Source organism: Coenobita brevimanus, chromosome 90 (assembly GCF_032717465.1).
Source record: "Coenobita brevimanus isolate Jiangsu-jjx chromosome 90, ASM3271746v2, whole genome shotgun sequence".
NCBI classification, from domain to species: Eukaryota; Metazoa; Arthropoda; class Malacostraca; order Decapoda; family Coenobitidae; genus Coenobita; species Coenobita brevimanus.
Genome location: NC_137043.1, coordinates 24,071,542 through 24,097,108, shown reverse-complemented (window position 1 = coordinate 24,097,108; position 25,567 = coordinate 24,071,542). Strand labels below are relative to the sequence as shown.

The 25,567-nt window shown below is 42.5% G+C and overlaps 1 protein-coding gene across 1 annotated transcript in view; it reads left to right on the top strand.

Moving 5' to 3' along the window:
* The first annotated feature begins 208 nt into the window (after window positions 1–208).
* The window catches only part of LOC145411569 (nuclease EXOG, mitochondrial-like), a 54,225-nt gene continuing 28,866 nt past the window's right edge, over window positions 209–25,567 (top strand). Inside the window, exons 1-5 of the mRNA XM_080281579.1 lie at window positions 209–391; window positions 8,040–8,191; window positions 9,971–10,111; window positions 11,144–11,335; window positions 22,595–22,800. Coding sequence (XP_080137705.1) covers window positions 265–391; window positions 8,040–8,191; window positions 9,971–10,111; window positions 11,144–11,335; window positions 22,595–22,800 — 818 coding nt within the window. The 5' untranslated portion in view covers window positions 209–264. The remainder of the gene's footprint in view (window positions 392–8,039; window positions 8,192–9,970; window positions 10,112–11,143; window positions 11,336–22,594; window positions 22,801–25,567) is intronic.

The window sequence follows — 25,567 nt, the reverse complement described above, 5'->3', positions numbered from 1 at the left end:
CGCATATATTATCTCTTTCGATATAGCTCAGATGCGAACGATTCGAGTAGATTCGTCTAGTTTTGTGGTAACTGCCCATTTGATCGTCAAGATCACAACAGAGAAAGTGTTAACCTTGTTGATCCCAGCGATCTTTCAATTAAGTTGAAACAACCCTTAAGTACATCTAAAGAATTATATTGATATCCTTAGGTTGTCTCTAAACTCGTCTGGAAAGTGACAACAAGTTGAATATATACGAGGCTGTAACAATTAAAGTTGACTATGAGGGCAGCATTTATGGGTGGTTTAGCGGCTGGATGTCTTTCCACGGCGGGGCTGATTAATTTCGTGAAATTTTGGGAGAAAGACAATGATAGCCAGGAACATACAATCCCCAGAACAGAACCAGGTAAACATATGGTTTAGTTTAAGCAGCAGAAATACCTTACCTTACTGATTCACTTCATCTTTTCTCTGGTTGCTTTCTGTATTTTTAAATTATAGTGGAATGAAGAGGTGAGCCAAGCTGTGACACAAAAGAAGAAAGCATATAGTGAGTGGACAGGAAGCAAAGGCATGGAGGAAGTTGAGAGACAGAAAAGAGATTTATATGTAGAGAGGAAGAGAGAGATGAAAGGATTAGCAAGAGAGAGTGTGAAGGGAGTGGATAAGGAATTTGGAAGAAAATTGAGTGTCAAGTGGAGGGAATGTAAGAAAATGTTCTGGGAGGAGATAAAGAGAGTTAGACAGGGTGATAAAGAAGGTATAGTCTGTTCCATATAAACTGGCGGAAAGAAACCTGTATTTTCCATCCCAAGTCTGGGTCAAACGTAGAATGCAGGTGACCTTTGAAGGATTATCCCCCTCTTTCCTCAAGCCCCTCCCTTCTCCCTACTATCCTGAGAGAGAGAGTGAGTGTGTGTAATTCACCGGGTCGGTCAGGATCACTTGATGGTCGTGATCGTCAGCATTTTACCCTCCCGGAAGGGAGCTGAGAGCTCATATAGTCCAATCTAAGGGCAAGGCTGTGACCTTCACACACCCACACACCCATCCCCTTGCTCAAGGGGGACAGTAACCACCCACTTCTTCAGTGAAACTTTTCGCAACCTGAGCGAGGCGCGAACTCCCGTCTACCAGATGGCAAGCGAGAACGTTACCACTGCGCCAGCGAGCGGTGTGTGTGTGTGTGTGTGTGTGTGTGCGTGCGTGTGTGTGTGTGTGTGTGTGTGTGTGTGTGTGTGCGTGTGTGTGCGTGCGTGCATGTAGGTGTAGGTGCATGTGTGTGTTTCTTTATTATCTGTGGAGAGCCTTCTTCTGTGCTATCCTTGTGTTATTCTCACAGATTAGTCTTATTCCTGTTGGAGCTGCCTAGCATGGACCAAAAGGTCTACTGCAGTTATCCTCTCTTCTTGCAGTATGTTCTTATATGTAACTTTTAGCAACTTACATGACTGTTGTATTAATATTTTAAAAACTATCTAAGACAGGTTTCAAAATTTCCCATTCATCTTAGACACACACACACACACACACACACACACACACACACACACACACATGCTCCCACGCACGCGCATATAAGGTATATTCTCTATTGACATTTCTTATGAAAATATGTGGAACAAGCTGGAACTCTTGGGTGAGTATAGCTTGAGATGAATGGTAACAAAGAAGAGGAAGGAGGGAATGCATGAGTGGAGCACCTGCTGACCCATACTGGTTCAGGTGTGCGTTTGGCCTCAGGTCAAGATGGGTGGAGCATTTGCCCTGAGGTCACATGCAGCATTTCCTGGAATGCCCTTGATGATGCTTCCCAACATCCCGCCCAGGTCACTTATAATAATGGACAACGCATCATACCACTGCAAAATCACAAATAAAGCACCAACACAGAGCTTACGAAAACAAGAAATTATAAAGTGGCTTCTTGATAACAACCTCCCTCATAACCCTCTGCACACTAAGGCTGAGCTGCTACACCAAGTGAAAAAAAAAGAAACGGACAAATAAAGACAAGCAATTGTTTGAAATTGATGAAATCGCCAATAATCCTGGTCACCAGGTGCTGCGGCTTCCTCCCTATCATTGCCAGCTCAACCCCATAGAGATGATTTGGGCTCAGGTCAAGGACGATGTGAGGAAGAGAAACTCAAATTCTTCTCGAAAATTATGAGTGATCGAAGAGCTGACAAGAAATGCGATAGAAAAAATAACAGCAGAAAACTGGCAGAAATGTGTGGCACATACAAAAAAAAAAAAAAAAAAAAAAAGGAAGAATTTATGAGAAATGACATTGCTGTAAACCACATGGTAGAAAATTTTATCAATATATCGAGTGAGTCCAGCAGCTAAGAAGATGAATAAACAAGTGTTGTGTGAGGTGTCTTGTGTACACTTATTGTAAACAAGAGCTGTAAATATAAGCCATATACATGCATTGTTTCATATTATACAAGAGAGAGAGAGAGAGGGAAGGAGGAAAGAACAGAGAGGGAGGGAAGGGAGAGAGAAACATTCCCTTTTCCTATTTAACACACACACACACACACATTAGAAGGGAGAGAGAGAGAGAGGGTAATGAATATTTCACCATTTTTTTTATATAAAACTCTATCTTGATAGAAGCTATTTTCAGCAAATCATATGACGGATATTTTAATACTTATAAGGGTTCGCCATTTTGCGATGAATTGGTGATTTTCTTAGGTTTGCCAATCAAGATAGAACTCGTAATAATGCCTTCAAATTACACAAATTCATGTTTGGATTGGATGTAGGATTAATTAATAATAGGTCAGAAAATAAAATATGATTGCTATATTTGAATATTAGACAATAAACAGTTCAAATCTCTCTCTCTCTCTCTCAGGAGAGGAAGGAGAAGGGTAGGGCTGGAGAAAGAGTCAGGTGAGGTCACTTTAATCCCTGTGTACGGGCACCTGTGTTCGACTAGGACTTGAGCGTACTTCTTCCGCCACTTTATATGGAACAGAGTATAGTAGGGGAGTGAAAGATAAAAATGGTAGATTGCCAGTGGAGAAGGGAGAAGTGAGCAGATTGAGAGAATATTATAAGGAGGGGGAGGCTGAGGATGAGATGGAGGGATGGGGTGGAGAGGTATATGAGAGAGGGGTGTGAGTTGGGAGCAGGGCAGTGAAATGTTGGGGGACAGGGCGACGTGGAGGTGATTTGTTTGTGGCCACCCCAAACGGGATTGAGGCGTCTGGCAATAGATAGATAGATAGTTAACATAAACATAGTGAATGAAAGTAATATAAGAATGTATGGCTGGGAAATGGCTAGGAGGAGGAGGAAGATGAGAAGGGAGGAAGAGATCAGTAGGATGGACGTTGTGGAAGCAATGAAGAGTCAAAATGGGGAAAGCCCCAGGATCTGATGGTAAGCATGTGGTGAAATGCTGAAGCAGAGCGATAGTATTAGAATGGATGTGGAAGATGTACAGATTGGCATGGGAGGGCATTTGTCTTCATAATGTAATAAGAAAAGTATGTGGTAGGATATTTATTGACAGAGTTAGGGAAATACAGAGGAATTAGTTGCAGAAGAACAGGGAGGTTTTAGGAAGGAAAAGGTTGTGCAGATCAGATGTTTCCTTAGATCTTCAGTGGAAAAGTTTCTAGAGAAGGGAAAGAAGTTGTATACAGCCTTTATGAACATGGAGAAAGCATACGACAGAGTGGATAGACAAGGAATGCGGAAAATATTAAGAATATATGGAGTAAATGGAAGCTGCTGAGTGCTGTGAAGAGTTCCGGTATTCATGAGGACACTAAGGCAGCAGTGGATGTAGATGGTGAACTGAGTGAATTTTTCTGTCTGAATGTTGGACTGAACCAGGGGTGCATCATGTCTCCATGGCTGTTCAGTCTGTATATGAATGGGGTTATAAAAGAGATGCAAGGTAGGGCAGTGGATATTGGAGTGGCTTTAATTAGAGAGGGCAGTATTTGGAAACTTCCAGTTCTGTTGTTTGCAGATAATACTGTACAGTAGGGCACCAGGTTTCGCACCTAACAGGGACTGTGGAAAGTACAGTGAAAGTTCTATGTATCTATCTATCTACTGCCAAACGTCTTAATCCTGTAAGGGATGGCCACAAACAAATCGCCACCATGTCACCTGGTCCGACGCCATTTCACTGCCCTGCTCCGAGCTCACACACCCCTCTCTCAAATACCTCTCCACTCCATCCCTCCATCTCATCCTTGGCCTCTCCCTCCCTCTCCCCCCCTCCACCTCAATCACATAAACTCTCCTTATGGTCTCTTGCTATCTATCCTTTCCATATGGCCAAACCACCTCAATGTATTTCTCCTAACATTTTCTGTCACATCCACATCCACACCACAAAGCTCCTTCACTTCCTCTTCCGTCAGTCTCTCTGTCCATGTAACTCCACATGCTTCTCTCAAATAACTCATTTCCACAGCTCTCACTCTTGACATTTGTCCTTCCAACAAGGTCCAAGCTTCACTTCCATACATTAGAGTTGGTATCACAATACTGTACTGTCATGCAGTGACTTTTTTACTTCCATGCTCACTTCCCTGTTTCTTATCACTACTTTCAAGGAGCCAGCTACCTTTCTTCCATGTTGTACACTTTCCCACACTTCACCCTCCAAACTTCCATCCCTGCTCATCACAATACCCAAGTACTTAAATGCACTCACATTTTCCATTTCCACATGCAACCTCACTATACATCCAGTGGCTTCACTTCTCTCAAAGACCATAACTTTACTCTTCCCAACATTCACCTTTAGATTCCGTCTCATAAACACACTTCCCAACTCATTCACCAAGCCTTGCAGTTCCCCTTCGTCTTCACTTAACAATACAGTATCATCTGCAAACAATAGTACAGTACAGGGAGTTTCCAAACGCTGCCCTCACTCATTAGGGATGCTCCAACATCCAATGCCCTACCTTGTAACTCTTTTACAACCCCATCCATATACAGTTTTAAAACCATGGAGACATGACACATCCCTGTTTCAATCCAACATTCAAATAGAAAAATTCACTCAATTCACTATCCACACAAACTGCAGCCTTACCCACTTTATACATACTCTTCACGGCATTCAACAACCTCCCATTTACTCCATATATTCGTAACATTTTCCACATTCCTTGTTTATCCACCATGTCACATGCTTTCTCCAAATCCATGAAGGCTGCATACAACTTCTTTCCCTTCTCTAGAAACTTTTCCACTAAAGACATAAGAATGAATATCTGATCTACACAACCTCTTCCCTTCCTAAAACCTCCCTATTCTTCATCTACTAATTCCTCTGTTATTTCCTTAACTCTGTCAGTAAGTACCGGTACCAGTATCCTGCCATACACTTTTCCTATTACACTAAGAAGATAAATGCTCCTATGATTAGCACAGACTTCTTTTTCTCCTTTTCTTTTGTCTATCTATCTATCAATCTATAGCCCGATGCCTTAATCCCACGAGAGGTGGCCACAGACAAAACGCCTCCAAGTCGCTTTGTCACCCACCATTTGACTGCCTTCCCCCCAACTCACTCCCCTCTCCCTCATATACCTCTCAACTCCATCCCTCCACCTCATCCTTGGTCTTCCCCTCCCTCTCCCTCCCTCCACTTCACCTAGCTACATACACCCTCTTAGTCAGTCTTTCATTCTCCATTCTCTCCACATGTCCAAACCACCTCAGTGTATTCTCCTAATTTTCTCAACCACATCCACATCCACCCCACAACGTTTCTTCACATCTTCATTTGTCAACCTGTCCCTCCATGTCACTCCACATGCTCCTCTCAAGTAACTCATTTCTACTGCCCTCACTCTTGACTTGTTCCCCTCTAGCAAGGTCCATGCCTCGCTTCCATACGTCAGGGTAGGGATCACAATACTATCATGCAGTGACTACTAAACTTCCATACTCACCTCTTTTGTACAGGAGAATAATTATACCTGACTTTCAATCCTGTGGGACCCTCCCTTCCTCCCAGGCCACTATGCACATCTTCTATATCCATTCTACTGCCATCTTTCCCCCATGCGTCATCATTTCAATGCACATTCCATCTATTCCTGGGGCTCTCCCCATTTTGACTTTCTTCAATGCTTCCACTACTTCCATCCTACTGATTTCTTCCTCTCTTCTCACTTCCCTTCTTCTCCCAGCCATTCCCCACCAACTTATCCTTGCATCAGTTTCATTTTCTATGTTTAACAGTTCCTGAAAGTGTTCTCTGGCAAAAGTTGATTCGGTCAAAGCTGGGGCACTGACCTTATGGGAAATAAGCTAATAGGGACCGGACCCATAAAAAAACTCACCGCCCTAGCATATTTCCTAGTTTATTTACGTCCTAAATTACCAGAAATGTTGCTATTAACACATTAAATCATAAAGTAACTAACAATAGAACATAACATTATAAAATGACTAACAATAAAACATAACATCATAAAATACAGTACAGTACACTTAAATACAGTATGTATTGGCAGTATTACATAGCTACACATGTAACACACACACTCCCTCTATTCAAACATAACACTCAGTAGAAAGACCAGGGTGAAGGGCTTAATGGACTTGATGCCAGGAGGGTATCCGAGGCTTTGGGTTGGGCTAGTGGGCCCCTCCACTACCTCCAACACTGTCTCCACCACTGCCTCCAACACTGTCTCCATCACCACCACTGCCTCCAACACTGTCTCCATCACCACCACTCCTTTCTTGTTGCGCCTTTGACGCAGCACATCGACTCTGTTCTGTCTCTCCTTTGAAGCTTGCCTCTCTTGCTCCTCCACAAAGCCCAAGAAGTCCTCCATTTCTGCCATGATTTTATTTTTTAACATTATCATACTTGCATTTTTTCAACTCTTTGAGGTGGTTGCACTTGGCCTGCCCTTTACTGCCTGCTGTTCCAGGTTCACACTTTCTTACACCATTTCCACTGTCACCCGGTCCACCTCCGGCTCCACTTGAAGCACAAGATAACATTTTTCTGTCAGTTACTAATTAAGGGCACGTGAGTGGAATAGTCAACTTGCGGACACACTGAACACGTGTGGGAAGCAGGCTGAAACTGAGTGTTGGCATTGGTGTTGTAGTGATGAGAATCCAAAACTAGTGGTGCCGAAGGGCACAGAAATGCATTTTTTTGTCACGAATGTTCAATCACAGGAACATTTGATGGCTGCCGCGAAAGTGCGTTTCGTCAATCTGGATGTCACAAAACCTGGTGTATTGGTAAGTGAAGATGAAAGGGAACTGCAAGGCTTGCATATCCTGTAAGTCAAAAGTGAAACAGGAGTGTTTAGTAATGCAAAATGGTGTACTGTACTGTGTTGCAGCAAGGGTAAAAGTATCTCTGGTATAAGTCATATCATTTGAAATTGGCTTATGTTTTGTAGGTTTTTAAATACAAGTTGTTAAGTAGTATATTCATTGTCATCCTGGATGACCAAGGAAAGAGTACCAGGACTGATTTTCACTTGGGATGATGAAGAACAGTACAGCACAGTATCTGATACAGTTTGGTGGTAAGATTATATTTTCTTTTCTGTGATTGATCTTTCAGCTTATTAAGTATTGGAAGTATTTTCCTTCTACTAATTAGCTCCTGTACCACTGGTATGTGGTGGCGACCATCATCCACTCACTTGATGTAGTGCTGCCTACTTCCTTAGCTTTTATCATTCTTTTTCTGTGCCTGCCCTCCTCTCTTCCTATTTCTCCTATCTTTCCTGTCACTTCTTATTCCTTTTCTTTCCATTACAGGTGGCTTTACATTGAGTGACAAGCCAAATGGTTTCCTGTAAGCCAAGAAACCATTTACAACGCTGGGTGGTAACCATATAACCAAACCATACGTGCTCCCTACGTGTCAACAAGTGGGTTGGTGGAGGGTTGGTGGCCCTCCCTGTAAAACAACTAACTTAGTGTCAAATGGCCACCCTTTACGGGATTATGGTGTCTGGCAATAGATAGATAGATAGACCACTGGTATGGATGAGAGCAACGTTTGCATTTTTTTCTTCTAGGTTTGAGTGAGAGAGTTGAGGAGGTGTTATCTAAAGGTCGGCCTCAAGGGGGGCGGTTACTGCGGATGTTGCAGAACCATGTCCTGGAATATGACTGTGCTGCCAAGATACCTGTGTGGGTATCTCAGCACCTGACTTCAGCTTCACTCAAGGTAGGATACACTGTTGTTTTAGCCCTGGGCACAGGTGGCAATGCAGCTTGAGGAGCAGTTACAGTTCAGAAATAAACTAGATAAATGCAGATGTGCAAACAGGACCATATGAACCCAGTTCAGATTCAGTATACTATAAGTAGGTACAGTAGATACAGTACAGAACTTTAGATCATCCACTTAACTCTACTTCCCCATGAATAGCATCATATTTTAGTGTTAACCTCTTTTTCAGGGCCAACATTTAGGATGGAGATATGGCAGATTTAGGCCACGTTAGTATACTTTTTTTTTTTTTTTTTTTTTAAGATTTGCATTTCAGAACTGTGCCACTGGTCATGACCCTGTCATTGATATAAAAAAGTTAGGTAAATTTGCACATTGTGTGGATAATTTGCCCATGGTAGTATCAGTGATGTTGTGATATATTCCCTCCTTAGCACCCGAAAGACACATAGAGATAAATATAAAAGAAATTTTTAGGAATAAAGTTTTGAGTGTAAGGAAAATTACAAATCTTCATATAGAAGATGGATACCAGTTAGTGCATTGCAGAATTTGTCATAGTGTTATCCTCTAACACTGCAGTTAAATCTGATTATATAACAAATAGTATGATGCAGTATTATTCTTTTTCATTTTATGTATAAAGGATCAAAAATACTTTTATGGTAGGCAGGTGATAAATTGTTACGAGCAAGCATAGCGAAGCAACGTTTACTCTATGTTCAGCTGAGAAAAGAGTGGCCTGACACAACATGGCCCGACTGTGATGGTTTTCAGACTAATAACTTTTCTACTATGTGAGGTAGATAAGAGATTCTATCAGCAGGTAGTAGATACAGTACATTCAATAAATTTTGTTTTTAGCTACATATTTACTCATGAGACCAAAGGAACCTCTTGGAATCCCAGCTTTCCAAAGGAATGTACCAAGGGCTTCAGTTGACATGCTTCACAATGAAATCAGTTTTAAGTATTATGAAAGTGACACATGTGAGGTATGAGTTGTTTTTCACTTTCATACGTTGATTGCACATGCACGTGTGTATATGTGTGTGAGTGTGTGTATGTGTAGCTGTATGTGTACATATGTGTGGGAGAGAGAAAATGTGAGAGTAAATATTTTAGCTCAATTCTTCTTCTGTTATTGTTCAACCACCTCACTGGAAATGTTGAAAATTTACACCAAGATGAAATTATGATGATAGGTGCATGTACAAAAGCTCGCTCACTTGTCACGTGCTCATAAAGTGCACTTGACAGGTATACTACAGCTATGTAATATACATTATTATATTGCCCTTATTATATATCTCTTCCACATTTACCTGAAGCAGCTGTCTGTTGTATAATAATAGAATTAGCCCAGGTATGTTTTCTGGTGTAATTTCTCCAGCCATATGTAGTTACAGCTAGCCATTTAGTCCATTCCTTATGGTATTTTTTAACCCAGAAGTACTCAGTGGGTTGGAGTGCTCTGCGCTGACCGAAGGGTTGGAGGTTCAAGTGCACCCATGGATCACTGGCTGATATCAAGAAGGGCATCCGGTCATAAAGTGCTACCCGTTCCAAACCAAAGTCCTTTACCCAGGGGCAACATGTTAACCCTTATCATTGAAAGGGGACACAGCATAAAAAAAAAAAAAAAAAATGAAGAAGAAGAAAAAGAAATGCATACAAATTAAAGACCTGCTCTGTTAAGCTGTTAGTTAACCTTTTTAATAAACTTTATGATTAAGGATCCTTTCATGGACTGTAACTCAAACATTGCTTTAGGGTGAGGCCAACAGACAAAAATCCAGGTTCAAGATGGATCCTGGCATACCTGCGGAGTTTTCAGCACAGAACAACGACTATGTTGGTTCTGGGTGGAGCCGTGGCCATATGTCCCCTGCTGGTGATAGCAAGATGTCCCAGGTGTGTAGTGCATCCTGCCAGAAGTTATGAAAGTTGATAGCTGGGTGCTGGAGAGGGAGGCCTTCCTGTGATGGCACTGGTGTAAGTGGGAGGCTACACTGCCTGGTTATGCAAATGTCCCTCAGCTTTCTCTCTGTCCACCAAAAGGGAGGATGGTGGACTGCAGAAGGGTAGCTTCAATGTGCAGTTTACTGAGTTTATATTTAGATGAGGCTGGAGCACAACAACAGTGGTGATTCTCAAGGAATATGATGGAAGAGAAACATTAACTGGAGAAATCTTTTGGATGTAATTTTTCTTTTGATCTGTATTTGTCCACAAAACATTAATGGAATATTCTTGCTTGAGCTGTTATATCTTCAGTTGTCTTCATGGATACATCAGATGATATTCTGGTATTTAGTTTGAAATATGGAATACATGTGTGTATTTCTGTCAGACTATTATTTACAACACCTGAACCATATTGCTGAAGCATGTGTTTAATCTCTTCTTTAAAGTTTTGCATTTTATTTGTGCTGTCTTCAGATGATTTTATTGACATTAAGAAATACTGTGCTCTCTAAACTGGAGGATATGAATACAGGATAGTCTTTATTACCCTCCTCAGGACAAAGGAGCTGTCTTAAACCAGAATAGATATGTCAGGTTATTTTGCATTTTGTTCTTGTTATCCATAGATGATTTTTATTCAGGTTAGGACGGTTTTTTGAACAAGAAGACATTTGTACCGTATAACCTCTGTTAGCCCCTTCACTACTAAGGGACTGTCAGCTGAATGAAACTGTCTGGTATCATGGTAGAAAGAATAAACTAAGAAAGATGTCATCATAGTGAAGAGGTTAATTTTGTGTGCCCCATTTTACATAAATTAAGCACTGTGCTAGTCCTTCATGCATGAACTCTACCTCCCCAGCATTTAGGCATAAGACTTCAGTAACAACCTAACCTAATTTAACTTCACCTCACCTAACATCTTCTAACAACCGTACCTAACCGATCCATTTTTACTTACATTAAACCCTATTTCAGTCCTTCATGGATGAGACCTTCTACCTTTCCAACATTCTGCCACAAGACCGTGACAACAATGCAGGTTTTTGGAATCGGCTCGAGATATTCTGCCGAGACTTGACTGAGCAATACAAGGATGTATGGGTCACCTCGGGACCACTTTTCCTGCCAAAAGTGAGGGACAATGGGCGGAAGGTGGTTGAGTATGAGGTAAGATGGACAGGAAGGGGGAAAGTAACTGAAGATGGGATGTAACAGGAGACAAAAAGTGATACAGGAGAAGTAAGTGAAGAAATAAGGAAATTTAGCTTCGGTAATTAATAAGTTAGAGGGTTGTGAGTGTTGTATTATTCAACAAAGGTTGACTGGAAACACAGTGGAACATTAACTGGTTTTACTAAGTAAAGGCAGTTTATGTGCAGGGGTACATTAAGCACACTGGGATACACTGTACATTGTGATGTTGGGTCTTACAAAGAGAAATCTGTACACTGGTTGTTATTCATTTGTATCATTAATAAAGGCTCCAGCATGCTTGCATGGCTCCATGCTATTCAATCCCTGACAGCCTCTTTATTCAGTCCTTTATCTTTGAGGTCACATACTATGATCTTGTCCCAGTTATTTTTTGGTCTGCCTCTCACAGCCCTACCCTCAGCGTTCACATCCCTCACCTTCCGCACCTAATTGTCATCCTTCATCCTCTCAATATTCCCAAACCATCTCAATATACTCCACATCACCACATCACCAGTACATTCGAGTCCCATCCTTCCCTTAAACTCTTCATTCGCAGTCGTAGCTCCCCCCCCCCCCAGCCTCAGTTAAGGATACACTACATATCCATGTAGCCAAATCATTGTCTTTTCTGTATGTTTGAGCCTACAAATATCATCTTCCCATAATACCCAGGCCTCACTACCATACAGAATTACACTCCTAACACATATTTTTTTACAAGGATCCCTCAGTACTGAGACAGAGCCCTTCCAGTGTTAAGAGAGGCAGCAGCTCCCTGAACTTCCTCCAGCTACTTCTTGCATTAACCACAGAGCTAGTTCCAGCCCCACCTTTAGCACTTAACATGTACCCCAAATAACAAAACTTCTACACACACTCAAGTGACTCCAGCAAGATCAGTCATTACTAAGCATGATAATATTTGAGCCCAGAAGTTACAAGATATTGTACAATCATGGTCCTAGAAAAAAGTGACCTACCCTCTGTTGATTTAGTCTCCTCCTTTCCATATGCTGGTCACTGAGAAATAAAAGGGAGGGAAGGGGGTTGTGGTGTGGGGGCATCGGCAGAGAGAAAGTAAGGAGTGGTGGTGGAGATATGATATACAGTTGCTGTTGTTGTTGCTTAACCCTGGTCTGTCCAGCCAATTAGAACTGGCAGCTACAGGTAAGCAACTTCTCTGGGGCCATAAGTACTGTAGAGTACATACACCTTGCAGGGATCTGGTGTCCCCCTGTGGTATACAGCACTTTACCAGGGTCAGACTAGTGTCCTTCCCGTGGTGAGGTGCAGAAATATGGAGTTCTGGCACATGAGTGGATCCCGTAGCTGCTCCACCCAGGGTGCACAGCGCCACCATGTGTACGCCCTTCGTCAGTGTATGATATAGTACTGTACAAGCATATAGTACAGAAGAAAAATGGATTTTGATTTTCCTCAGTTAGGACAGGCAATAATACCTTTTTCTGGTAGATAATACTGTATGTGATTTAGGTTTGTATTAAAGTGTTACCTTATATATGCATCTTTACCACTGGGGCTCAGAATTGGCCACTTGTTTTGGGATACAAAGAAGTTTAAAATATCGACTTTAATATACTTCGTAGTGTTAGCACAAATAACATTAAAAACAGATAAATGTCAAGTGAAAAGTAGCTTTGACCTTGAACACTGTTGTTATTAAAGTACAGTGTCGAAGAACATCCATCTTTTCATAGTATTTGAAAAATTACCTATTATATTCCTTGTTTACAGTTATGTCATAAAAATGTTTAGCAAGTACCGTACTTGATATTATGTCAAACCTATTTTTAGACGATGTTTATCAATCTTCATTGCAGTTGATGCTGATTCTAAGAAACTTATCCCCCAACTTATACATATGTGACTTCCATGGATTTGACTTGCACAATGACCAAAACCATGATCCCAATCCATCTTGTGTGAATTTTTTCAGAAGATGTAAAGGACGAGCTTGGCTGAAAACTATTCAGGGTTTGATTTTTTTCCCTCTTAATTTTTCTGATGTTCATGACCAATTTTCACCTGCATTTAAGCATTATAGCAGTATACCAACAAAATGGGCAGACTCGCTTGGTCATGTGGAATGTGAGAGGTGTGAATGAGAAGAGCAAGAAGGTGGAAGTGGTGAATGTGTTCAAGAGTGCGAGATATGCTCTGATGGCTTTGTGTGAAATGAAGATGAAAGGGTGCAAAGTGGAGGAGTGGGAGGGTGTGAAATGTGTAAGATCGGGAATGAATGGGGGAGGAAGATGTAAGGATGGAGTTGCTTTGTTGATGAATGAGGTGTGGCAGAGTGGAATGAGAGACTACAAATGTGTCAGCTCGAGGTGTATGTATGTCAAGTTCAAGTTTGAGAAGGTGAAAGTGGCAGTGATTGTAGCGTATGCACCGTGTGAGGACAGGAGTGAGAGAGAGAGAGAAAGACAGGTTTTGGGATGAGCTGGATGAAGTAGTGAGAGAAATGCCCAGGAGCTATTAAGTGATTGTGATGGGGGATATGAACGAAAGAGTAGGCACTGGTCCTGAGGATGACATAATGGGTTGTTATGGAGTACCAGGAGAAAATGATAATGGGAATCGTTTTCGTTTTTTAAAGACTCCAACATGCTTGCATGTGTCGGCCTTGGTCACCTAATGGCGGCTCTCCACGCTGCATGATCCATTGCAGCCTCCCTGTTCAGTCCCTTAACCCTAAGGTCACACTTAATGACCTCGTCCCATGTCTTTCTCGATCTACCCCTCATAACCCCACCCCCAGTTTTAACACTTCTCACCTTCCTCACCCAATTATCATCCCCCATCCTCTCCAGATGTCCAAACCACCTCAATCTACCTCTCCTCATCACAACACCAATACACTCCAGTCCCATCCTACCTCTCAACTCTTCCATTGTAAACCCAGCCCCTCCAGGCCTTGGACGCAGGGACGCACTGCACATCCACCTAATCATTGTCATTTCTGTACGTCTGAGCCAGCGAATATCTTCCTCCTTCACTGCCCAGGTCTCACTGCCATACAGCATTACACTCCTAACACATGCTGCATACAAAGACCCCTTAGCACGTAGGGAGAGCCCTCTCAATGTCAGGAGAGGCAAGAGATCCCTGAACTTCTTCCAACCACTTCTCACCCTAGCCACAGAGCTAGCTCCAGCCCCACCTCCAGCACACAACATGTCTCCCAAATAACAAAACTCTTCCACACACTCAAGAGATTCACCAGCAAGTTCAATCCTTTCACGTCTGACAATCTCCACCTGCTCACCCCGGCACACCGTACACATAAAATCAGCATTATCTCGCAGTCTACCTCTGATACCACTACATCTCTTATGCACTCATTTATCACACACACTGCACAAGATGGAATTACTTCCCACGCCCTTGTGGCAAACTGCACATGGCCACCCTCCCTCGTCTTTGACAGTACCGCCACCAACCCTAGATATCATCACTTTTGTTTTATCTGCATTTACCCTTAAACCCTTTTGCCCCATACCATCTCTCCACTTCCTAAACCTTTCCTCCGCCTCCCTTTCATTCTCTGCAATCAACACCAAATCATCAGCATACAACAACTCCCACGGGAGTCCGTTTCTAAAGTCACGTGAAATGGCTTCAAGTACCATGATAAACAACATGGGACTCAAGACTGACCCCTGACGCACACCAACATTCACGGAAAACTCATCACTCAAATCTTCATTCACTCTCACCTGGGTGTGAGCACCCACATACATGGCCATAACCACCCTAACCAGCCACTCCTCCAAGCCAAGCTTTCTCATTGCCCACTTCACCACCTCTCTAGGGACTCTGTCAAAGGCCTTTTCCAAATCAACAAAAACAAAATAAAGATCCCTTCTCCTACCAATATATTTTTCCTGAAGCTGTCGAACAATGAATATGGCATCAGTGGTCCCCCTACCTGGCATGAACCCAAACTGCATCTCATCAATATTCACTCTTTCTCTAATCATACCTTCTAAAACTCTCTCCATTACCTTCATTATCTGATCTAAAAGCTTTATACCCCTATAATTTCCTCTTTCCAGGGCATCACCCTTCCCTTTATACACATTTACAATGACACTCTTCAGCCAATCATCTGGGACAACACACTCATAAATAATCTTATTTATCAGGTCAGTGACTAAACTCACCCCTATATCCCCTGAGGCCTTCAACATTTCGGCAGTCAACCCAGACACACCTGCTGCCTTCCCCACCCTCATCCTGCCTATTGCCTCACTCACAGTAGCAGTATCAATCAAAGGCCAAGGGCCAGACACTGGATCTGCTGGCTCCAAACTTTCCCTGTCCCAGTCAAACTCCTCATTCAACAACCAGTTATAATGCTCTCTCCATGCATCTTTAATATCCTTACTGTTCACCACTACCCTTCCTTCATCATTCTTCACACACTGCTCACCCATGATATCCCGATTATCCCTCTTCACCTGACCTGCCACCCTAAATATATTTTTCCTTTCCCCATGATTTAGGTTATCAAGTAATTGTCTCTGTGACTCAGACTTTGCCCTGAATACCTCTCTTCTAGCCCTACGCTTGGCAGCCAAATATTCCTCTTTGCTGCCACCCTTCTTCCATTCCCGGAAAAGCCTTCTTTTCTCCTTAATTGCAGCTTCTACACCCTCATCCCACCACCAAGTTACTTTATGTCTTGGTGGTCCTCTTGTCCAGCCGCATGTTACATCAGTAACTCTCAAGAAATTGTTCTTGAGGGCTCTGTACTGTTCATTAACGCCTCTGTCTACAGCTCCCTGTTCAGCCACCACTCTCCTCAACTCGCTATAGAAGGCATCCCTTACTACTTGGTTTTTCAGCTTCCATATTTTCCTCCTAGGGACATAAGTCCTCTTTTTCATCACTTGTTCTTTAAGCACCATATCACAAATCAATAGTTTGTGCTGCTGCACACACTCCTCACTTCCTATAACTTTAACATCCCTCACTAACCTCCTATCGGCCCTCCTAACCAGAAAATAATCTATCTGACTGCTATTTCCCCCAGACTCATACGTAACTAACCTACTGTCTCTTTTCCTAAAATATGTGTTGCACACAATCATGTCCGTTGCCTCCCCAAACTCGAGTATCCTTTCCCCTTCTGCATTCCTTAGACCATACGCACATCCCCCATGCACTCCTTCATAACCTTGTGCTGCTTCACCTACATGACCATTTAAGTCCCCTCCCAAAATCACTATCTCATCATCCCGCATACCACCCACTACACGTATTAAATCATCCCAAAATCTATCTTTCTCTGATTCATCCAATCCTGCCTGTGGAGCATATGCCGATATATGCTCCACAGGCAGGATTGGATGAATCAGAGAAAGATAGATTTTGGGATGATTTAATACGTGTAGTGGGTGGTATGTGTCAGGAGAGGAGGTTGTGCATTTGTAATTCGTATTTCCAACACAAAGATGCACATAAATATACATGGTATAGAGGAAACGGGGATCGTGTTGAAAGAAGCCTGACTGATTACGTGCTCGTAGAGAGGTCAATGATGGGAATGGTTGCTGATACGAGGGCTGTGAAAGGACAATGTGGAGATCTGTCAGATCATATGATTGTGGTATGCAAGATCAAGCTGAGAGGAGTGAGGTGGATCAAAAGAGAGAGGAGCAGTCAGGGTGAAAGACTGAGAGTTGAGAAGCTGAGGATCAAAGAAGTGGCAGACGACTACAGGACCAAAGTAGAGGACGAGTTAGAATCAGTGAACTGGAATGAATGGGATCTGGACAGCCTGGGGAATGCATATAGAGATTGCTTAATTAGGAATGCTAAAGAGGTGTGTGGTGTGGCAAGAGTATCAACAAAAAAGAAGGGTACGGTATGGTGGGATGAGGAGGTTAAGAGAGCGGTGGAGGAAAAGAGGAAGAAGTGGCTAAACTGGTTACAGGATAGGGGTTCAGTTGAAATAAGAACTGAGTATATCGAGAGCAAGAAGCACGTAAAGAGACTGGTGAAGAGGAAAAAGAAGGAGGTAAATGATGATCTGGGAAGAAAAATGAATGCGAACTACTCTGAAAATAGGAAGTTATTCTGGAAAGAAGTGCAGAAATGTAGAAGTGAAAGCGGAAAGAAATGTGATAGTGTGAAGGATGCAGGTGGTAGGTTACTAACCCATGGAGATGAAGTAAGAACCAGGTGGAAAGAATATTTTGAAAGCCTGATGAATGGGAATAGAGAGAGCAGAGCAGCCGTAAACATGACTGATTTTGGGGGTGTGCAGAGAAGGAATACAGTGCCAGGAGACGTGACACTCGCACAGGTGAAAAGCGCTGTGAAACGGCTGAAAAATGGGAAAGCAGCTGGGGTTGAGGTGTATGCAGAGATGCTTAAGTGTAGTGGAGAGAGTGGAAGGAAGTGCTTGCTGGAGATATGTAAGATGGCATGGATGAGTGAAACTGTGCCAGCAGAGTGGAAAAAGGCTGTGATTGTACCCCTATACAAAAATAAAGGTAAGCAAAGTGAATGCAAGTATTATCTTGTCATAAGTTACTGAGTGTGGTAGGGAAGGTATGTGGAAGAATTATTATAGAGAAAGAGAGATATCAGAAGTCCTAGTGAGTGATGAACAGGGTGGCTTTAGGAGTGGCAAAGGATGTGTGGATCAAGTATTTGCAGTGAGACAGATAGCAGAGAAGGCTTGTGAGAAGGACCATAAGGTGTTTATGGCATTCATGGATGTGGAAAAAGCATACGACAAAGTGGACAGAGAGGGACTGTGGAAAGTTTTGCGCATGTATGGTGTAGGTGGTAAGCTGCTATAGTCTCACCAATCTAAAACCAAGGTTTGGGTGGGGTCTGGCGCTGGGTGCAGCCATGCCATACTTCCTAAACGAGCGATGAGTAGATTCTGTTATATATGTAACAGGCATCACAGATAGGTACACACATACTAATACAATATAAACGTAAGTATTCTAGCATATCAAAGGAAGGTAAACTTGTAATGCATATGGCTCTTGTACATCAATAAAGAAACGTGGCATACATATTTTACAGTGGTGCTGAAAAAAATGTAGTTACTTTTACCGACTTTCACGGCAGTTCTAAGTTGGGTAAGTATTGTAACAATTACGTTTATAATATAATTTGAAGGAATCAGTAGAACATACGCTATTTTCCTAATAGAAATAAATAAGTTAAAACACTCACGAGCGGCAACATCCAGGCCCATACTGGGAGTTAATCCACTGGAGGGAGATTAAGCTTCTGTCACGTGCTTCCACTGTTCACTTTGTTATATATATACCAGTAACTTAAATTATATTTATAACTTAAATTAGTTTGTCTTTACACACACACCCAAAAAAAAACACACACACACACAAAAACACACACACACACACACACACACACACACACACACACACACACACACACACACACACACACACACACACAGAAGTGGGTGAAGTCATGTCAGGCCAGGTGGCGAGGTGTGAGCGGACGAACTCTAACGGTGTCAGGTCAGCCACTAGCCAATCAGAGTATAGGAAACAAGGCAGCGTTGTACGCCGGGAAATCCCCGGCTGGACTCCACCCAAACCTTGGTTTTAGATTGGTGAGACTATAGGTGCTATCAAGAGTTTTTATGATGGTAGCGAAGCATGTGTAAGGGTTAATGGGCATCTAAGTGAATGGTTCACGATCGGTGTGGACGTGCGACAAGGTTATGTGATGTCCCCATGGCTGTTCAATATATATATGGATGGGGTGATGAGAGAAGTAAAAATATGAATAATGGAGAGAGGGATGGCATTGTTAATGAATGGTGATGGATGGAATATCTCAAATTTGTTGTATGCTGATGATGCAGTACTGTTTGCAAATACTGGACAAGAACTTGATAGTCTAGCGCAGAGTTTTGCTGATGTCTGTGAGCGACGTGCCTTGAGAGTAAATGTAGAGAAGAGTAAAGTGATGGTTACTGAGAGAGAAGGTGACTCCCAGTGTGATGTCACAGTGAATGGAGAGAGACTGGAATTGGTGAGAGAGTTCAAATACTTGGGTACAGTGATAGACAAGAGAGGAAAATGTGCAAAAGAAGTTGAAAGTAGAGTGACACAAGGAAGGCCTTGATAAGAAACAGAGGCTTGAGTGTTGCAGCTGCACGAGGCTTACATGAGGGAGTGTTAGTGCCAACTCTAACATATGGGTGTGAGACTATGGTGTGGCATGAAAATGAAAAGTTAAGAGTAAGAGCAGTGGAGATGGGACTGCTGAGGAATGTATGTGGAGTACAGAGGGTGGATAGGATGCAAAATAATGTGATTCGTGAAAGGTGTGGAGTGAGGAAGTCGGTGGACACCAGAATCGAACAGAGTGTCCTGAGATGATATGGTCGTGTGGAAAGAGTGGATAACAATAGAATGGTGAAAAAGGTATACCTGAGCGAATTTGAAGGAGGGAGGAAGTGAGGTAGGCCAAGGAGAAGGTGAAGAGATATGGTGGATGAGTGTTTGAGGAAGAGAGGTTTGGAAGTTGGTGAGGCTAGGGAACTGACAAGAGATCGAGCTGGCTGGATGAATGTTGTAAGGAGAAGTTCATGATCAGGGACTTTGGCACCCCTTGTGAGCATGGTAGTGTCCAGATTGACTCAATCGGATACGTTTGTGTGAAGCTGCAGAATGTGGTGAATGTTTTTGGCGTATCTGGTAGAGCCAGGATTCCGGGGGCTTGAATGATGAGTGAATGGAAGTGTGGCCTATTTGGGTTGGGCAAGTTTGTGCTGTCTGGACATTGCTACTCCTCACCCTGCCCTTGGGTGGGAAAGGAGGTCCGGATGATGATGATGATGATGACCAACAAAAGTATAACATCTGCAGTAAAGTAATAGTACATATTCCTATGTGTGACATATGTGTGAGAGAGAGAGAGAGAGAGAGAGAGAGAGGGGGGGGGGAGGATTACAATGAGGAGCAGAAAAATTAGCCTTTATACCACAGTAGAATCAAGTGAAGTGTGAGAGAGCATGCATTTCTGGCATTTTAAACAGACTGGCCAGACTGATTTCATTTAGGGACCCACATGTGCTGTTTTCATTTCCATTCATTTTTATTGTTTGCAATCAACTGGAGAAAGAAGGAAAGAAGGAAGAGAAAAAAGATGAGCAAGAGGGATAAGAGAGAGACCAAATTAGTGGCAGAAGGGAGAAGAGAAGTGACAGGAAGAAAAGTGGGAAATGGAAGAAGAGAGGGAGAGAAAGGAAATGAACAAAGGTGCGTTGTTATCTAAGTTGAGGCAGCAGAAGTTAAACCTTATGCCTTGTGTAACATAAGGGTTACATTTGGACAGGAAGAAGAGATTGTAAGCTTTTCTGATGGTGATAGTGGCAGTTATTCCAAGCAACTATATTTTATTTAAGCTTCTCAGATGCCACTGTTATATGTCTATTTTACCTCCGAGTAGTAAGGTACATTTTTAGAATGCACATCAGTAAGCAGATTTGCTCAGTAATGGAGAAAGTGGAGGTCAGGTTGTAGACATTAACATATTCACATTAGCTCTTGTACAATGGGTTTCATTTGTCTGGCATGCACAGACCTATCTCATTCAGGAACCTAGGTTAATATATTAGCCAGGCAGCTCATGGGATTACCGTAATGGGAGACCACATGAGGGAAGGTGGTGTGCCATGGAATGGGGTTTAGTTTTTTTTTTTTGGGGGGGGGCCACCCCTTACAGGATGCAGTCTCATGCAGTAAGAAGGTCAATGCATACATGAACTGAAAGTGCTTTAACAGCTGAAAATAGGTTGCTTTTTAAGATTTTTTTTTTTTTTTTTTTTTTCTTAGTGGCATCTTTAGCTGCATCAGTCTGATGATGTATTATATTTCATTCTTGCTACCTTCAGATAATTAATTCAGTTTATGGGAGACATTTTGAGTTAAGGTGTTGGATGTAACTTTCAGTGATGGTACAGTCGAGTCGCATGAAATGCGTGTTTGTAAGCCATGGTTTTCAAATCCACGGCATGGTTCCCGCTCAGAACCGAGTGTAGCAGAAACCACAGTTATACACTTAAAGCACGGACTTTTGCCTGCCAATGTGACGCATTTCTTTTGAGATTTCCATGGCGCATCCGTGCTGCAAACTGCGGCCATCAGCCATCCACAGGCAAGCATGACAAGCAATGAGAAGCCAGTCATAACCCTTCCCTGGCAGCAAGTGCACGCACTACTTCCCTCCATTGTTTATTCCTGCACAGCCCGTTGTGAGAGTGGCCACAAGCATGGTTTCAGAGAACTACGAGGCCCCTTTTTTTTGTGTTCCCTTGCTTGCCCTTCCAGCATGATACAATGCCAGACCACAACTGGTCTAAGACTTCATCGTAAAAGGGACAGAAAAAAAAGCCACCACTTAACTGTGACCAGAAAATGAATGTTATTCATTGCATCAATAATGGAGAGAAAAGGGCAAGAACAGCTGCTGATTATGGTATCAACGAATCGAAGAAGAAGCGGGGCTGAGGCAGTGGCAGCATGAGGCACCATCACACTCGCCTTATGCTGAGAAGCCTTAGTTTGCCTCTAGCCTAGGAACCCCAACCCCCACCCCTTCTATCTTAAGCACCATCATCAGTTGGAGTCAGGCAAGACCCTTTAATATTGTTTATTTCCATCCATCCATCCATCCATTGCCAGACGCCATGTATCCCAAATGGGGTGGCCAAGGGCTTAGAGTTAATTGTTTTACAGGGAGGGACACTAATCCTCCACCAACCCCACTTGACACGTAGGGATGCCAACAGCATCTGGTGTTCCCAGGCGGTCACCCATCCAAGTACTAACCAGACCCAACGTTGCTTTAATGTTTAATATTCTTTATTTCCAGTAATACATGTATCGAATAATTATTTGACTGTGTGCTAGTGTTCTCTGGTGACTAATAGGGTGTAGGTAGGGTGATATGTGGCAACTTGGCCGAGAGGCCAGAACCACAAGTAATTTTTCCCATGAGTTTTGTTATTTTTAAACCATGGAATTTCTAAAGCATGGCAGTGATCCAGAGCCATATTGCTGTGGATTATATGACCTGACTGTACTACAGACGGTCTGACCTAAGATGAATAAAATAGTCTGTAGGTAGGAAGAATAAACCAGTAGCTTATATCACCTGATTCAGAGGGTTACTAGTTTACTGGTATAATTTTTGCAGGTGATTGGTGAAAATGATGTTGCTGTACCAACACACCTGTACAAAGTTATAGTTGGGCGCTTAGACAAGGACACAACCACAGCCCTGGCAGCATTCATCATCCCTAACTCTCCCCTTGACTACTCCCACCACCTCAAAGATTTTCAAGTGCCATTGGAAAAGGTAGAAAAAAAGGCTGGCCTGAAATTTTACTCTAATCTAAATCGGTATGTTTTGTTGTTGAGGGTTTCTTATTGTCTGAGATATTTTTGTTGCAACATAAATTTATGTGATGCCTATGCCTAGGACATTTTAATGAGGTGTAATATTAGTGAGCTGAAAGTTATTCATGTAACACTGTTGAAGAGAAAAACAGATTATTGTAATCCAACCAGTATCATTTTGATGTAAAGACAATTCTTTAAAGAACTGATTAAGCATTAACTCACTGGGTCCAGTGACATATAATTATTATAACCTACCAGCCTCCTGATGTTTTTATACCACTAATGCAAGACCATTGTACTGAAGGGGTAAATGAAGGCTATACCTAACCTCTCCAGTATGAAAGCTCTCATAGTGTCAGTAAAAATATGCGGAGTTAGCAAGAATAAAATATAAAGTACGTCATTGGACTGAAGGAGTTAATCATAAAGGGACAAATTTTTAAGTGGAAAGGGCATTATAAATGGCAGTAAATCTTGTCTTACCAAGAGCAGCTTGTACTGTACTGCACCTTACCCATATTCCTTACCGCCTTGGAGAGAGGTCCAACATACTCGACCTCTTCCGCACAACTAATCCTTCTGCTTGCGCTGTTAATCTTTTCTCTATGTTTTTGGCTCCTCCAGTCACAACTTTATCACCTTAACCTGTCCTATCACTCCAGTAAGGCCTGCGGACCCTCCCAAAAAGCGGCAGTTCTGGCACTTTGAGGCTGCTGATTGGGTGGCCCTCAAGCAGTACTTCTTTGATTTTCCCTAGAATGATTATTGCTTCCATGGCCAAGAGCCATCTGAGTGTGTCTTGCGCATTATGGAGGTAATTTTCTTGGGTATGGAAGCATATATTCCTTTCTCTTATCCTGTTACTAATGCAAAAAAAAAAACTTTGTTTAATCACATTTGTTCTAATGCTATCCACAAAAAGGAGAGGGCCAACACAAGGTACTGGAGCCAACCCATCACTGACTCTCATCTCTTTTCTATTTCTGCCCAGAATCGTGCTAAGTTAGTTCTTCGCTCTGCTACAAATAAATTCATTCATACTAAATGCTCTGAACTCTTCAACTCAGATTCTTCCCACTCCTTCTGGCACCATGCCAAAATCCTTTATAACAACTTTACTTCATCATCCTTCCCTCCTCTTTTCCACTCTGAGGTTCTAAAGCTGTTTCTTCTACCAATAAAGCAGAACTCTTTGCTCAGACATTTCTCCTCCAGTTCCACCTTAGATGATTCAGGTGCTGTTCCTCCATTACTTCCCGTCTCTGACTTCCTCATGGCTGACATTAAAATTTCTTCAGCTGATGTATTTTCTGCCATAACTGGCCTCAATACTAACAAAGCATATGGGCCTGATGGGATCCCTCTTGTTGTCCTCAAGAACTGTGCTTCTGTGCTTTCACCCTGCCTAGGCAAACCCTTTCGCTTTTGTCAACTTGTACATTTCCTTCTTGCTGGAAGTTGCTCTCATTCAGCCAGTCCCAAAGAAGGGTGACCATTCCCAGCCCTCTGACTATCGCCCAGTTGCTTTAACATCCTGTATATCAAAAGTTTTCGAGTCTGTTCCTAACAAAAATTTTTTTTAAAGCACCTTTCCTATAGCAACCTTCTTTCTGATTGTCAGTATGGGTTCTGACAGGGACTCACCACTGGTGATCTTCTCACCTACTTTTCAGACCCCTGGTCATTTTCCTTTTGTGACTTTGGCAAAAGCTTTGCCATTGCACTTGACATCTCAGAGGCTTTCGATCGAGTCAGGCATAAATCTTTAATTTCCAAATTGCCCTCTTATGGTTTCTATCTTTCTATCAGAGCCTTCATCTTAAGTTTCCTTTCTGGTCGTTCCATAGTCACTGTTGTCGACAGCCGCCGTTCTTCTCCTAGAGCTATCAATAGTGGTGTTCCTCAGGGCTGTGTCCTATCACCAACTCTCTCCCTTTTATTCAACAATGACCTTCAAAGCTGTATATCTAGCCCTGTCCACTTATATGCTGATGACTCCACCCTTCGCCTTTCTATTTGCTTCCCACAGTGTCCATCTCAGCAGTTACTTCAACAAACAAGGCATGAGGCTACGGCACACCTAATGTCTGATGTGGCATATATCTCTGATTGGGGTAAAAGCAATCTTGTTGTTTTTAATGCTTCATAAACTCAGTTCTTACATCTTTCGACTCGTCAAAATCATCCACAGGAGTACCCTTAAATTTTTAACAATATCCAACTCAGTTCTGTATCATCTTAAACATACCTGGGGTTTCTTTCTCTCGAGATTTATATTGGAAAGATCATATTACCTCACTTGTAAAATCTGTTTCCAAGAGATTAGGTGTGCTAAGCTGACTCTGTGCCTTCTTTATCCCTGCACAGTTCTCGACTTTATGCATGGGTTTTATTCGTTTCTGTTTAGAGTACAACTCTCATGTGTGGGGAGGCTCCCCACATACAGCCCTTCACAAGGTGGAGTCAAAGGCTTTTTGTCTCATAACTCTCCTTCTCTTACTGGCTTCCTTCAACCTCTGTCTCTTCACAGCATTGTTGCATCTTTATCTCTTTTTCTATCGCAACTTCAATATTACTGCTCCCCTGAACTGGCTGCTTGCATTTCTCCACCACTACAGCAGATGCATAGCACTCATCTTGCAACAAACTCTCATCCCTTTTCTGTCCAACTCTCTAATGTATAAGTTACAGTAACCTTTACTCCCAGTCCTTCATATATGCTACAGGTCAGCTGTGGAACTGTCTTCCTCTATCTTTATTTCCTACG